Source organism: Carassius gibelio, chromosome B9, assembly GCF_023724105.1.
Source record: "Carassius gibelio isolate Cgi1373 ecotype wild population from Czech Republic chromosome B9, carGib1.2-hapl.c, whole genome shotgun sequence".
Taxonomy (NCBI): domain Eukaryota; kingdom Metazoa; phylum Chordata; class Actinopteri; order Cypriniformes; family Cyprinidae; genus Carassius; species Carassius gibelio.
Genome location: NC_068404.1, coordinates 22,358,674 through 22,374,963, shown reverse-complemented (window position 1 = coordinate 22,374,963; position 16,290 = coordinate 22,358,674). Strand labels below are relative to the sequence as shown.

Here is a 16,290-nt window from a genome sequence, read left to right as displayed (position 1 = left end):
AGTTTTGACATTTGAGATATGGTCATTGCGCTACTTTGGGGGCTATAAACCCCCTCAAACCCAACACCCAATATATATAAAGTATATATTTCAGGGTTCACCCACATCCAGGAGTCAATGTCGATGGTATAATTTTAATATCCACCAAAATTGGTGCCACCAAATTGTTGTTGTTGTTGTTGTTTTTTTTTAAATAGGACCTTTGTTTGTGTAGTTCTGATATGAACATAAATAAGAAATTCTGGGACCATGTTCAAATTTTCAGAGTAGGCAGTGCTTTTCTCCCCAGACAGTAATGTATGGCTCTTGAGAGCACTCCAGCTCTATCTGTCTCCATGTTTTTGAGAGGCCTCACTGCAAAAACTCTCTCTGTCCGTGGCCTGAAAGACAAAAAATGCTTCCCTTTTTCATGCCTCTTAACCTTCCTTATTCAGTGCAGAAATAAAAATAGCTTAAGAGAAGGAAAACCTTTGATAGAAGCACATCTACAGTATGTGATATCTTGCTTTAAGTTATTTCCCTCGCTAACATAATAAACCTAAGGGTGCTTTAACATCTCTAGTTCGGTTCATTTGGTCTGAACCAAGGGCAAACAATTATACATTGTAGCATTTTTCAGCTTTTTTGGTTCCTTTTCACACCACACTGATTGTTTTGGTCTGAACCAGTTGAAACAAACCAAAATGCAGTCACATGACAACATCCACATAATTTCCAAAACTGCTTTTCGATTGGTAAGAATTTACGTGCAGGAAAATTCCAATATAAGAGGAAAAGCCAGCAAACAACACGGAGACAACACAATTATGGAGAGATGACTGCGTGGGCTGGTTTTGTCCCTGGCCGTAATCTATTACATTGTTTGTATACACCACAATATGCAAACAATACATTTCTATAATGAAGCGCGAATGCGACTTGAAAACAATGTTCTAATGCACTGCAAACGGCCCGCTCGTAACTTCAAGCGGAGGCGTGCATTAATTCTTCTTAACTCTGACATGCTCATGGTCATCAGACCAAATTTCTATGAGGCTCCACACCTCCTCACTACTCCAAGTTTGTCCACGAGCTGCCATGCTAAAGTGCAAACTGTCAACAAACACTTCCTCATCCCATAATGCACAGCGCAGCTGAATACGTCAGCTGGTTTAGTCCAAAAATGATCAGTACTTTTTGTAGTTGGGTCTGTTCGAGGTCGGATCACGTTCTCACCACAAACGGACCGCTCCAGAGTTCGTTTGAAAGTGTAACAAGACCACCTCCTCAAGGAGGTCTCGGTATGTTTGTTTGGTCCGCCTTTGGTGCGCACCCGAGTGCGATTGCTGCTTTCACACCTGCCCAAATGAACTGGACCAAAGGGGGAAACGAACTCTGGTACGATTCAACCGAACTAAATGAGGCAGGTGTGAAAGCAACCTAACTTTTAGTTATAAGTTATTTTAAACATTTTAAAGATGATCAGATATGCTTTTTGTTCAAATAAGACTCTTGAAAAGCCATGCCAGTATGACATAATTACTTTTTTTTTTTTTTTGTGGTCCAAGCAAGCACTTTCTCCGTCTGCAGGTACAGCTGTGCACAAGTCAAGATTATTTACCCTGAAATGTACATTTCCCTCCTCTCTACCTCAGCTCTGCAAACACAAAGATAATTGCATTTTGATTGACGATTAATGTTAATGTAGGCTCATTAATCTTTGAAAAGCTCTAAAGACCATGTCTTTGGTGATACGCACTGCAGTGCTTGCAGAAGGAAGGAGGAAGGCAACAGAATGGTTGCCAGTCATGGTCATTTGTTCTTGATTGTCACTTCCTTTGTGTTTGTTCATGTTTGCTTCAGAGGCCTGTCATTCTGTAAATGCTTCTGGTTTTTGTATGTGCACAAGTATGTTTCTTTAAGTCAGACTTGTCAGTTTATACAGTATGTCAAAGAAACAGTGAACAGACTGGAAACGGTCCATAAATGTGTTTTCAAATAAAATTTGTTTTTGAAGACCACTTACACAAGTTTGCGGGGGTTAAAGATTCACACACACATATACATACATATATATATATATATATATTTTTTATGCTTATTATTTTATAATAATAATGTTAAAATATTATAATGAAAATGGATTATGTGAATTTTATATATGACTTTTTTTTTTAATTTTATGTTTTATGTAATTTATTCCTGTGATGGCAATTCTGAATTTTCACCAGCCATTACTACAGTCTTTAGTGTTCAGAAATAATTCTCATATGTTACTTTGGGTGCTCAAGAAACATTAATTATTATTAGTGAAATCTGTTGTTCTCCTTAATATTGTTGTATGAACTATAAAACATTTATCAAAGTTCAAAAGAACGGATTGAATTGAAATAGAAGTCTTTTGTAACGTTATAAACATTTTCATTTCACTTTCAATCAATTCAATATGTCTTTGTTGAATAAAAGCAATAATTTATTTAACCAATTCTTACAGCCCCCAAACTTTTGAAGAGTAGTGTATGCCTACATGTGATACAGTCCTGTGAAATGTGGTTATGGGTGTGTACGGAGAGGAGGAAGTGATTTTTTTTTTCATTCAACGAGCACTGAGGGTGTAATCCCCACACCATTACCTCGGATTACACTTGCATGCTGGGAAAAGATTGCGAACGCATGGCATAAAGAGATTTGTTCCCTCCTTCTTGACAGTTCTTCAGATATTTGTGTATTTCAAAGCAGGCAGATTAGCATTTCTTGTTCAACCCTTTAGTAGCACCATTGGACTGCATACCGACCCCTGAAGGATATTAAGAGTTTATTGTTTAATTTATTATCTTCAACAAATCCCATTCACACTACCCTCATGTGGCCTTACTAATCTAACTAGAACTATAGTCACTTTTTACTGTGAGAGGCACATCAGGTTGGCTTGTGTTGGATGAGGATTTGATTGCAAAGACTGACATTTTTATTTCCGTATTAAATGAATTATGTATATTTATAATGGCTATAATATGGTAATATAATACAATACTGGATATAGTTCCTACTGTTTTAATCACAGTGCATTCTGGGAGTCCATTTGCTACAGGGGCCATATTGAGGAATCTTAGGGGAAGAATAATTAAGATGCCAAGAAAACGATTCCTTTGAAACCTTCCTCTATAGGCATCTTAGTTGGTTTTGGTAAAGAATACTTGTTTCATAACATAAGAATTGTCTGAGCAACATATTAGTCTTTTTTTACTCTTGTTAGTAAAGCTTCATCTTCTTTCCCAGCTTAATCCAAACTTATTTGAATGCGGTTGAAATAAACCCCTTTCTTCATTTCCAGCCAGTTCACTCATATTTTTGGCTCATCTTAAATTGGGGGATTTCTCTTTCAGAGCTGCGGCTGCCATCATGTTAATAAGTACAGTGAGAAACACGCTTTCAGATCTGACTGTGCTGCAAGTCATGAGTCTGGACTGTTGACAAGCTGCAAAGCGAGCCACTTTCCTCATTCATTATACGTTTTATGTGTCACTGGTTTGTTCCCAATTATAATTGAGCTCTCACTCAGGTTTGACATGCCATATGATACAATAGAAAATGAGCAGAATAGCCAACAGATTTGGATATTTTTATAAAGTACTCCTTGTATGTGTTGTTTTGCACTTCAAATCAAAGCAGAAAATCAGATTTTTATCTCAAGTCATTTGAATTTAAAAACTGGATACAAGTAATTCAGCAACAAGATGTTAAAAAAAAAACTCTTGAATTACAAATCTAAATAAGTGTTTTGCATAATTTGTAGTAAATTGGTTAAGCATATTAATAAGTAAATGGTGAGTTATTGTGTATATATATATTTTTTTTAAATGACCAATAATTATTTTTTAATAAAATGTAAAAAGTGTTGACTAGTAAAATAATAAAAGAACTGATTCATTTTATGTTATATTATACACATTTAATTAACTAGTAATCTGCAAAATAAAATAATAACTGCATGAGAGTACTTAAAAAATATTTTTCAACCAGCTTGCAAAAAATGTTCAGGGTTTTTGCTTTATCAAGTGCAAAAGACCAAAAAAATCTGGATTTATTTTATTCTTCTAGAAATAGCCAAATCTGTTAAAATTTCTCTTCAGTTCCTTATAAAATGAATGCACTACAAGGATTTCCCCCAGTATATGATGCATTGCTGACTATGTTTGTAGCAACAGCAACATGGTGCTTTACAGGTGATGTAATACATTTTCCTCCTATGAATAAATTCTCACAGCTATTTGATATTAAAAGCGCTTTTAACCAGACTCTTTCTGTGATGACAGACGGAGTCTTCTCATCTCAGAGAGCACCTGGGATGGGCTACACTGGACCTCTCAAATTGTATTTTCCCACTTTTACAAGCTTGCTCTCACTATCTCGCTTTCTTAGTAAAAAACCATTTTGCCACAAGCTGTCCTTACCTCTCCACAAATCACATTAAGATTTAAATTTCATCCAGCCACTGGCTCAAGGGCACTTGAAAGCCCTGTTGAAGAAAAAGTAGAGAGGCTGTTTTCCTGCGCATGGATCGCGGCCCTGTGAAAGGCCTCCATGCTGCAGGTTGGACTCAAATCGATTACATGCATTGGTCGCTCCTCCAGAAAATTGATGTCTGGAGTTTTCATTGTTTTGCGATACACGGCCACGCCTGAGAAGAGACTCATCGCTTATCAATGTGAACAATCTCCATTAATAATACTGTGACTTTTTTCCACTGTAATCCCTCCACAAAGTGTCTTTGAAAGTGATGGTAGAACAAACAAACTTTGATTTTACTGCTACTGCCTTCTTCCTCACCATTTCATTTTAAGGCTACAAACTCTTCCTCATAATGAGTCTTCATTTTAATCATGCCAACACATGAAGGAATACATGAAGAATTAGCTTATGAGAGATAGTGATGGTATCATGAATTTAAATGCGTATTATTCAGTAATATATTGTAGTTTTGCAGTAGACTATTGAAGCATATTAAGTAAATAATAGTGTAAATAAGATAAAGCAAATACAAATTAGTTTGTTCAACTGAAATATTGTCCTCTTATATGGCAGCATAATTGTTCAAAATTGTTTGAAATTTATTTTATATATACATGCATACACACATACATACATACATACATACATACACACACACACACACACACACACACACACACACACACACACACACACACACACACACACACACACATATATACATATATATATATATATATAAAATAAAAATAAACATGATTTAAATAATGGTAAATGAAATAAAGACATGTAATATGTAATGTACATTTTCTTAACCAGTAACCTGTAAAATGAAGTACAGTAGATGTAACCAGTATTATTCAAATGATTTGTTTTTTAAAGGAATTTGATAAGCTTGTGAGATGGTACCATCACACTTATTATTAGTGTCACACAACCAAACAGTTAAATTACTGTCACTGTAATTGATGATGATTAAAAAGTGTGTGTGTTGATGCAGGGTATGATGTACTTGGAGGACAGGAGACTTGTGCACAGGGATCTGGCTGCTCGGAACGTCCTAGTGAAGTCACCCAACCACATAAAGATCACTGACTTCGGTCTGGCTCGCCTTCTGGATGCAGATGAGAAGGAATACAATGCAGACGGGGGCAAGGTCAGTATCATATGACCCCAACAAGACAAAGGGCATGCACTGACTTGTTTGCATAACATCAGTTTACATATGCTCTTTGTGTTGGAGCAACAATGCTTTGAGTAATCAAGAAATGTGCTGCAATTAACATTCTTCCCTGGGTTTTAGAACACAGCCTCTAATGACAGGCTAATTAACATTGTTTGCTAAGGCCAAATGTACACTACAAAACAGAAGTTTTCACTCCGCACATATTCAAAAACTCACAGGTTGACACATATTACACGACTAATCAAAACCAGAGTAAACGCAGACTAGTGACAATATGTGTTTTCATTTTTCTGATGAATTTTCTAATCAGATTTACAGTTTTTGCCTCATGAGAAAATGGGCAAAGGATTTCTGCTTTTCATTGAAGGAGAAATCCAGCAATGTAAAAAAAAAATGAATCAATCAAATCGAAAAATGCAGTTTCAAATATTACAGAATAGCATATCGGTACCTTTAAATTTTACAATTTTTAAAATATGCAGGCACTATGTTTCATTAAGTGACAATGCTAATATATCAAAATCAGCTTTTGCCTTGAAATGTACATATAACCACCATAATAATGCAGGTGTTAAAATATAAAGCCACATGATGACTATTTTATTGGCCTTTCCATAAAACATGGCCAGTACTCATAGTCATATAGCACATATTTACAGGGTCAAACAAACAAAGAAAAAACAATGTCACTGTAACACATTACACTAAAATAATGCAATAAACTAAATAAAATAAAATGTAAAAAAAAAAAAAAAAAACACTAATGAAAATTAGTGGTTACAAAAATGAGAAGAAACAAAACTATTAGTTTAAAATACACTGGGAATGTCCTTTTACTGTTTACAATACATAGTGTCTTGCGAACGTATTCATACCCCTTAATTTTTTTATTTTAATTTTTTCATGTTTTGTTGTGTTGCTGCTTTGTTAAACTGCTTTAAATTACTTTTTTTCCACATCAGTCTACACTCCATACACCATATTGACGAAGCAAAAACAGAACTTTCACAACTTCTTCATTTATTTAATATAAAAAACTGAAATAATTGCATTGAATAAGTATTATAAATATTTCACTTAAGCACCTTTACAGTCTCAAGTCTTATTAGAATGATTCGCAAGCTTGGCTCTTCAGCATTTGGCAATTATCTGCCATTTTTCTCTTCATCTCTTCACTTCTCAAGCTCTGTCAGGTTGGATGGGGGCAGATTTTCAGGTTTTTCCAGAAATATTTCATTGGGTTTAAGCTCAGACCCTGGCTGGGCCTGTCAAGGACATTCATAGAGTTGTCTATAATTGACTCTTGCAGTGTGCATAGGGTCATTGTCCTGTTAGAAGGAGAACCTTATGCCCAGTCTGAGGTTCTGAATGCACTGGGCTGGGGTTTCTTTAAGGCTATCTAAATATTTTGGTGCATTGGGCTTCTCTTCTAGGCTGCTACCAGAACACTTTACTTTTGGGATGCTTACTCTGCAGGTGATGAGCAGGGCTGGTTTCCTTCAAACACCTTCCTTTTTCTTTTTTTTTTTTTTTGCTCTGATATGAATAATCAGCTGTTAGACCTTTTATTGAGTGCGTGTGCTTTCTAAATCATACCTATTCAATTGAATTTGCAACAGATTAACTTCACTCGAAGTCTAGTAACATCTTTAAGCAACATGATGAATGCTCCTAAACTGCATTTCAACTGTATTATGAATATATGTATATATGAATACTTATGCAATAGATTCATTATATATATATACATTTGCAAAGATTAAAAAAAAACTGTTTTTTGCTTTCCCATTATGGTGTATAGAGTGTAGAGTGGGATGTGGAAAAAAGGTAATTTAAAGCAGTTTAACATAAAACGTGAAAAAAAAATTAAAGGGTATGAATACTTTCGCAAGGCACTGTTTATGGTATTACATGGTGTTTACTTGCAAAAAACATACATCTGACAGTTTTTCATAGTGAATGTACATGTAGGGGAAAGTCGTGGCCTAATGGTTAGAGATTCGGACTCGTAATCCAAAGGTTGCGAGTTCAATTCTCGGGCCGGCAGGAATTGTAGGTGGGGGGAGTGAATGTACAGTGCTTTCTCATCTCAATACCATGACTTAGGGGCCCTTGAGTAAGGCCCTGAACCCCCAACTGCCCCCCAAGCTCTGCAGCATAAATGGCTCCCCAATGCTCCAGGTGTGTGTTCACAGTGTGTGTGCGTTCACTGCTGTGTGTGTGCGCACTTTGGATGGGTTAAATGCAGAGCACAAATTCTGAGTATGGGTCACCTGTATGTCTCGTCACTTTCACTTAATGTTAAACCAATTACAGTTTTTTTTTACTGTAAAACATATTAGCCACACCCTAATTACAAATTTTCATTTGACTTTAAGCTTCCATCAGTAAGGAACCGCCAATAACTAGTAAGCCCAAGTAACCCAATAGCACTAAAAATAACTTAAAAAATAATAATAAATAACTAAAAACCCTGGTCACCAGCCTACCCTAACATTGTGGCAGAGAGTCAGTCTTCCATCCTCTCAGCACCTTTTCATTTCAAACAAACGTCCACATACCTGCAGCTGTGTCCTTTTCCTGCACTTCACTTGATCTACACATTCCATCTTATCCATCTGAATCTCCCTCTTGGTGCTGCACCAGAATAGAGCACCCTGGGACTCTGTTCTGTTCAGCTCCAACCATCTACCTTTTTAAATCAACCGTGTTTGTTCTCCCACAGAGGAAAAACTCTAAAGCTTTAGCATGGTTTGATGCCGAGCAGCACTGCACACACATTTAACCCAAACGGTTTCTTCCGATAGCAAAAGATGAAAAGAATCAGACGTCACTGATTATTCCATTTCTGAAATATTAACTTTCCAGACTTAATATATAATGCATGATTCTGTGATAAGGTTTGGTTTTAGCAATGTAAGCTTTGAAGAAACTTTGTCAAGTTGCATAAATAAACAATAAAACAGTACTTGTGCTCACTTGATGTTTTTCTTTTTCTTACTTTATTACGTTTTCATGTACTGTATCATTGTGTTTTGTTTTTTTATTCAAAGTGATCCACTTTTCCCTCTTGTTTTGTCAGATGCCTATAAAGTGGATGGCTTTGGAGTGCATTCACTATAGGAAATTCACCCATCAGAGTGACGTATGGAGTTATGGTGAGATGAGCCTTAATTGCAGTTAATTGCCTCAGTAAAATGTAACTTATTTAAAGTCTTATTTCAAGTGTTTTCATGCAGTTAGACTCTGTATGAATCAGACAAACACAGAGTCAACAGTCTCAACACATGCCTACAAGCTTTTAAATTGATGTTTATTGGATCTTCTTCCAGGTGTGACTATCTGGGAGCTGATGACATTCGGAGGAAAGCCGTACGATGGAATCCCGACCCGAGACATCCCTGACCTGCTGGAGAAAGGAGAGAGGCTTCCTCAACCTCCCATCTGCACTATTGACGTCTACATGGTCATGGTCAAATGTAAGGGAGCTTTGCACAAATTTTTATCCCAGAGTTTGTTTTTTTTTCACACCAGTGACACATCAAGGTAGCAGTTTTTATTTAGTGTTCAAGCAGGTCAGCTAAGGAAACCTTGTGAGTTTATACTGTAGGTCAGTGACCTTTGAATCCTGTTGTGCATACTGTAAGTAAACTGCTACTTATCAATAATACAACTTTAGATTATTAATAAATTTTAAATGCTTTATCATGATCTAATGTTTTTATTGTGACGTGGTTTTTCAGTACAGCTGTTTTTCAATATACTGAAATAAAATCTTAAGTAAAAATTTAAAAGTTAAACTATAAAAATGACCAAAAACCTAACCTGAATTAAAAATAAATATAAAAAATAACAAAAATACTCAAACTAAAAAGAAACCAGAAAAAAAACTAAAAACTAATTCAAAAAATTTATTTTCTATATTTTATAAATTGTACTAAAACAACTAATGGTGCTAACATTGAGCTGTATTACAAAAAAAAAAAAAAAACAGGATCCTAACCTTTATTGCAAGACCAAAATCTTTATTGGCCAGACAGTGATTAATCTTTTTTGAATAATTAAAATACTGGTGTCTGGGACATTGTGAGCCATGAACTAAACACCTATTTAGATGTGTTCTTACTTGAAACAGAGTAAAGGCTTGGACCCGGAAACAATATTGGAATAGATAGTTAATTCCAGATAATTTAACTGCAGAAATATGAAGCTTCCAGTTTTGTTAAATCACTTATTTTAATTGCTCTGTATGAAATATGTTATTTGAGTTGTTAATGCGCTCTACAGTTCTAGGCGGATGAACTTATCAACTTATCAGCATATTGTTATGTGCATTATTGTAAACACTTTTTTAAAAACCGAGGGGAAATGATTTCTTTGGTATTTGTCTGCATTTTGCAGATCCTAAAGCAAGGACCTTCTTTTAAATGTACAGTAAGCTCACACTACAGCACTGATTATCGGTTGTGTTCTACTTTGCTGACTGAAGTTGTGCTGTGCATTTGTCTCCAGGCTGGATGATAGATGCAGACAGCAGACCCAGATTTAAGGAGCTTGCAGCAGAGTTCAGCCGAATGGCAAGAGATCCACAACGTTACCTAGTCATCCAGGTAAGAGCCTTACTGCTGGGCTCAAATGGCCTTGGTGTACTGTACAATAATAAAATAAATAACAAAATAAAAGAACAATCGATAAATAAAACACATAAGTGTCATAAGGTCTTTCTATCGTTTCTCTGCATAATACATGATCTCAAGCCCGATGCTCTCTGTGTCAGGGGGATGACCGCATGAAGCTGCCCAGCCCCAATGACAGTAAGTTCTTCCAGAGTCTGCTAGATGAGGAGGAACTGGAGGATCTGATGGATGCCGAGGAGTATTTGGTGCCACAAGCCCTCAGTATTCCCCCGCTGGCATACACAACCAGATCACGCATGGATCCCAACAGAGTGAGTGTACTAACCGCTCACACTCTCACACAGAGTCGTTTAATAAACCATGCTCTGTCAGAGACAGTATAGCAGAGATTGGCCACTTGTATTACAATGAATGGGGTAAATTGAAATGCCTAATTTGGAAGTTCTCGTAAAGGAAGGCATGTCCTCCTCATAAAAGAGCCATATTGCAAAGTCATTGCTTTTTGACTGATATCACAAAATGGGCTAGACCTAACCTGAAATACAATAAATGTACTTTTTTGTTTTTGTTTTGGGTGTTTATATACAGTAAACTACCGTTCAAAGTTTGGAGTAAGCAAAGTTTTTTTTTCAGCAAGGATGCATTAAATGCACCAAAATGACAGTAAAGACTTTTAAATGGTTACCAAAAAAAATCTAAATTTTTATATATTTTTTTGGACTCCGTATTAATCAAATATCCTGAAAAAAAAAAAAAATTAAATGTATCATGGTTTTAACATGATAAGATTAAATGTTTTTTTCTGAAAATTTAGCTTTGCCATTACAATTATATATACAAATATACAGTATTGTTCAAAATAATAGCAGTACAATGTGACTAACCAGAATAATCAAGGTTTTTCGTATATTTTTTTATTGCTACATGGCAAACAAGTTACCAGTAGGTTCAGTAGATTCTCAGAAAACAAATGAGACCCAGCATTCATGATATGCACGCTCTTAAGGCTGTGCAATTGGGCAATTAGTTGAATTAGTTGAAAGGGGTGTGTTCAAAAAAATAGCAGTGTGGCATTCAATCACTGAGGTCATCAATTTTGTGAAGAAACAGGTGTGAATCAGGTGGCCCCTATTTAAGGATGAAGCCAACACTTGTTGAACATGCATTTGAAAGCTGAGGAAAATGGGTCGTTCAAGACATTGTTCAGAAGAACAGCGTACTTTGATTAAAAAGTTGATTAGAGAGGGGAAAACCTATAAAGAGGTGCAAAAAATGATAGGCTGTTCAGCTAAAATGATCTCCAATGCCTTAAAATGGAGAGCAAAACCAGAGAGACGTGGAAGAAAACGGAAGACAACCATCAAAATGGATAGAAGAATAACCAGAATGGCAAAGGCTCAGCCAATGATCACCTCCAGGATGATCAAAGACAGTCTGGAGTTACCTGTAAGTACTGTGACAGTTAGAAGACGTCTGTGTGAAGCTAATCTATTTTCAAGAATCCCCCGCAAAGTCCCTCTGTTAAAAAAAAGGCATGTGCAGAAGAGGTTACAATTTGCCAAAGAACACATCAACTGGCCTAAAGAGAAATGGAGGAACATTTTGTGGACTGATGAGAGTAAAATTTTTCTTTTTGGGTCCAAGGGCCACAGGCAGTTTGTGAGACGACCCCCAAACTCTGAATTCAAGCCACAGTACACAGTGAAGACAGTGAAGCATGGAGGTGCAAGCATCATGATATGGGCATGTTTCTCCTACTATGGTGTTGGGCCTATTTATCGCATACCAGGGATCATGGATCAGTTTGCATATGTTAAAATACTTGAAGAGGTCATGTTGCCCTATGCTGAAGAGGACATGCCCTTGAAATGGTTGTTTCAACAAGACAATGACCCAAAACACACTAGTAAACGGGCAAAGTCTTGGTTCCAAACCAACAAAATTAATGTTATGGAGTGGCCAGCCCAATCTCCAGACCTTAATCCAATTGAGAACTTGTGGGGTGATATCAAAAATGCTGTTTCTGAAGCAAAACCAAGAAATGTGAATGAATTGTGGAATGTTGTTAAAGAATCATGGAGTGGAATAACAGCTGAGAGGTGCCACAAGTTGGTTGACTCCATGCCACACAGATGTCAAGCAGTTTTAAAAAACTGTGGTCATACAACTAAATATTAGTTTAGTGATTCACAGGATTGCTAAATCCCAGAAAAAAAAAATGTTTGTACAAAATAGTTTTGAGTTTGTACAGTCAAAGGTAGACACTGCTATTTTTTTGAACACACCCCTTTCAACTAATTGCCCAATTGCACAGCCTTAAGAGCGTGCATATCATGAATGCTGGGTCTAGTTTGTTTTCTGACAATCTACTGAACCTACTGGTAACTTGTTTGCAACGTAGCAATAAAAAATATACTAAAAACCTTGATTATTCTGGTTAGTCACATTGTACTGCTATTATTTTGAACAATACTGTATATACATATATAAAGAAGAAAAAAATTAAGAAAATTAAATATACAGAATTCATTTTAAATTGTAATATTGCACAGTATTACTGTTTTATTTTTTATTTTTACTATTTTGATCAAATAAATCCAGCCTTGATGAGCCTAAGAGACTTCTTTAAAACTTATTAAAAATTGTACTGACCCCAAACATTTAAACAATATTACCTAATTTGACTTCTAACTAACTTTGGAATCAGTCAGTCTTTCAACATCAATGGATTGCCGTATTTGCATCTCTTTAATGTTCCTATCACTTCATCTGAACACTTGAAATCATAAGCTCTAGATTTCTGTTTTGGTAAAAAGTTTGAAGAGAATCAATTCACTTGCCTTGATTCCTGTCAAATATTGAAAAATGTCTTTAGCAGGCAAAGGACAAGAGGTCACTGATGCATTGAACATACATCATGCATCCACATTTGGGTATTTTGCACATATTTACATATTTTAGGATACCTTTTACATTTTAATGCACTTTTAGTTCTCACTCCATGAAGCTCTATTTATTGCTTGTCTGAGGCTGAATTGAGTTTTCAGACGAGTCCATCATCCAGCTGACGTTGACCTTGGAGTGGATGGATGCTGCCCTGGCCAATTAAGTGCTGCCCACGTGAGCATCCCAGAAAGCCCAGCCCACCATTCCTGCATTGACAGATGCTACGCTCTCCCAGAACAAACCTGTCTGCCATTGAAATATGAAATCACAAATGCCTTGAGAAAAAGTCTCGCAATTCAGTAATGCCCCCCTATTGATAAAGGGTTCTGAAATGCTGAGATTCACAGTCTTTTTTTTATTTACAGGTGCTAATTTGTCTTAGCATTTTCAAAACCAGCAGTGCTGTTTGTGACATGCATTAACGTTTTCATGTGGAAAGGATGAAAAATATATCCCCCTAAATACGTGTGCCTATAATGGGCTCCGTGCCTGGGCTTTCATTACGGAGGCATACCAGTGTAAATAACTGGGTCCTCACTAAAGTGAAGATGATATTTGCCCATAGACATGAAGTCCAGAGTGGGTATTTGCTCTGTGTTAGTCAGCCATGAGCACGTTATTAACTGTTGGTGTGCGTGGCGGCAGTGGGAAAGGACAACAGATTGGGATGAGTCTCAAACAGCTCTTAACTGTAACTTAGCAAGACAAAATCTCAGGGTTCAGTCAGTCTTTGCCAGGGACTAAGAACGGATTTAGCGAGGGTGTGAGAGAGTGTGGGAGGGGTGGGTGTGATGAAATGTTTCCTCTTTTTGCCTGGACTGTGTTCGCAAACCATGTGTGCCATTTTGCATTCTAACTTGCGTTTTGTTTGCATCTAACTTGGAGAGAAAAGAGAGTGAGCGGTATGAATATCAATGAGGCACATCAATCCTTCAGAGCCTCTTTGGAACGTTACAGAAATCTTTCGCCTGCAGTTTGCCGTATAAACTGAGCTTTGGGAAAACAAAACACTGCCAAATAACCCAAAAAGCGGATTGCGATATTAACTCAAATTCATGTCTTGAAGTTTGAGCATAATGGAAAAATCATTTTTGTGCATGTGTTTCAGCTCATCCTTGGTCAGTGGGTTGTAAATGTTTAATGGGCTACTGGGATAAAAGCTCATTTTTTTTAGGTTTGGCATGAACATTAAATACTTTATGTAAATTTAAAATGTAATGTTTATTTTGTATAGATTATTTTATACTTTTAAAATAATTGTTATTCTTTGTAAACTCTACATTTGATCTATTGAACACCCTAATGACATTTCTGAAGCTTTTATTCACAAGATTATCCAATAATAGGCATCATCATGTTTATGTATACTTTCAGTCACTTTCTATAAGACAATAACTACTGTGACATGTAACTGACATATCAAATTACTAATTTCATGATATGGCATTTAATGATTCTGTCCACTCCTTACACAAGTATAGTTTTATGTTAGTTGTGACAGTCTCAACTCTTAGTTCCTGTTCTTTAGAGTAATGGTCTGCCGGGCAGCACTCTTTATTCACAAGAATGCAGCATCATGGATGGGTGCTGGGGAAGATAGGAAGGAGAAAGAGAAAGAGATGAGATTGGTGCTTTTTGGTTAGTGGAGAAGCAGAGAAAATGTCGGTGGTAAGGGAAATTGAGGAAACAGACACTGAATTCAGGACATAGCCAGAAATCTGATAAAGAGCCATTTTAAGTACCATAATGCAGAAATATGGTGATCATTTAGTACTATGGTACTGTACTATAGTAACATGGTTTTACCATTTTATACCTTAAAAATGTACATGGCCTTTTTGCTACAGTCTTGCCTCCACAGCACTTAACGAAAATCAAGTTCACAACAGGAGCTAGAAACAAAGACAGGCAGAAAAACAAAGTTTAATTGTGATGAGATTTCTAATTGCATCAGGAGAGCTGTGTTCCTACACACTCGTCTGTTCATTCACTGTTGCCAAGTTTTCATTAAATCTCATAAACTGTATTAATATTTGGAGCCTCCCTAGCATAAAATATTTGCTCCTCTTGAAGTGTTTAATTGTAAAGCAAACAGAAATAGATCATGCCAAAGATACTAAAAGGCTCATTTGTGTTTCTGCAGAACCAGTTTGCGTACCAGGACGGCAGCTTCGGCATGGAGGAGATGATGGCCACTATCCCGCGGGTCGTTGCTGTGTCTGCGGTCAGCCCAGGCTGTCCTGCTCAGAAGCAATCTATGACCCAGCAGGGGGCCTCGGGATCCTCGGAGGCATTTGAAGACAGCCGCTGTAATGGCACTCTTAGGAAGAAGGTTTCACCCAGGGCAAGCACCGGGGAGGACAGCAGTGGCCAGCGCTACAGTGCAGATCCAACTGTGATACTGTGTGAGCGCGGAGCAAGAGCCGAGACTGACCAGGATGGATACATGAGCGCCATGCAGGACAAAAAGCCCTCAGGTACTGGAAAGATAAATTGGAGCAAGCGAGGAGAAAAATTTCTGACTACGAAGTTCATAATATTTAATGAGAAAAGCTTTAAGAAAACTTAACGTGATTATTTGTCTGCTCATAAACATTAGATTAAGAATACACTCTTATCTAAAGTGACTGACATTGCATCAAGACACAAATATGTTTATCCGTTAAGAAATTAACATGTTCATTTACTAACAGGAATCCTGCTAAACAACAGGCCTCTTATTTCAAACTGCTAGTTATAGCACCAGTACTCAGTGCAGTTTTTCATAACCCAGGGTTTCAAAGCAGTGATGAATCCCTTTGAAATTTCATAAAAGTTTCTAAGACATTAAGAGTTTAGGACAGTTTGAAAAGAAGCTACTGAATCTTGGGCTAATTTGTGCTAATTCTAGCACAGTCATGGGCTCACTAGCACACTTTGTAACCTCAATCATTCTTCTGTAAAATATACTCTAGAAAACATGTTAATGGAAAGAACTTGGATTTACTATAACTCTAGGACTTCAGAGAGCATCCTACTGAGTCTGTATAG

The 16,290-nt window shown here is 36.7% G+C and overlaps 1 protein-coding gene across 3 annotated transcripts in view; it reads left to right on the top strand.

Moving 5' to 3' along the window:
* erbb4b (erb-b2 receptor tyrosine kinase 4b) overlaps positions 1–16,290 on the top strand; it is a 317,969-nt gene that overhangs the window by 295,615 nt on the left and 6,064 nt on the right. For all 3 annotated transcript variants that reach the window (XM_052566051.1, XM_052566049.1, XM_052566050.1), the window contains 6 exons: positions 5,492–5,647; positions 8,760–8,835; positions 9,010–9,156; positions 10,190–10,287; positions 10,455–10,625; positions 15,404–15,737. In XM_052566051.1, coding sequence (XP_052422011.1) covers positions 5,492–5,647; positions 8,760–8,835; positions 9,010–9,156; positions 10,190–10,287; positions 10,455–10,625; positions 15,404–15,737 — 982 coding nt within the window. The remainder of the gene's footprint in view (positions 1–5,491; positions 5,648–8,759; positions 8,836–9,009; positions 9,157–10,189; positions 10,288–10,454; positions 10,626–15,403; positions 15,738–16,290) is intronic.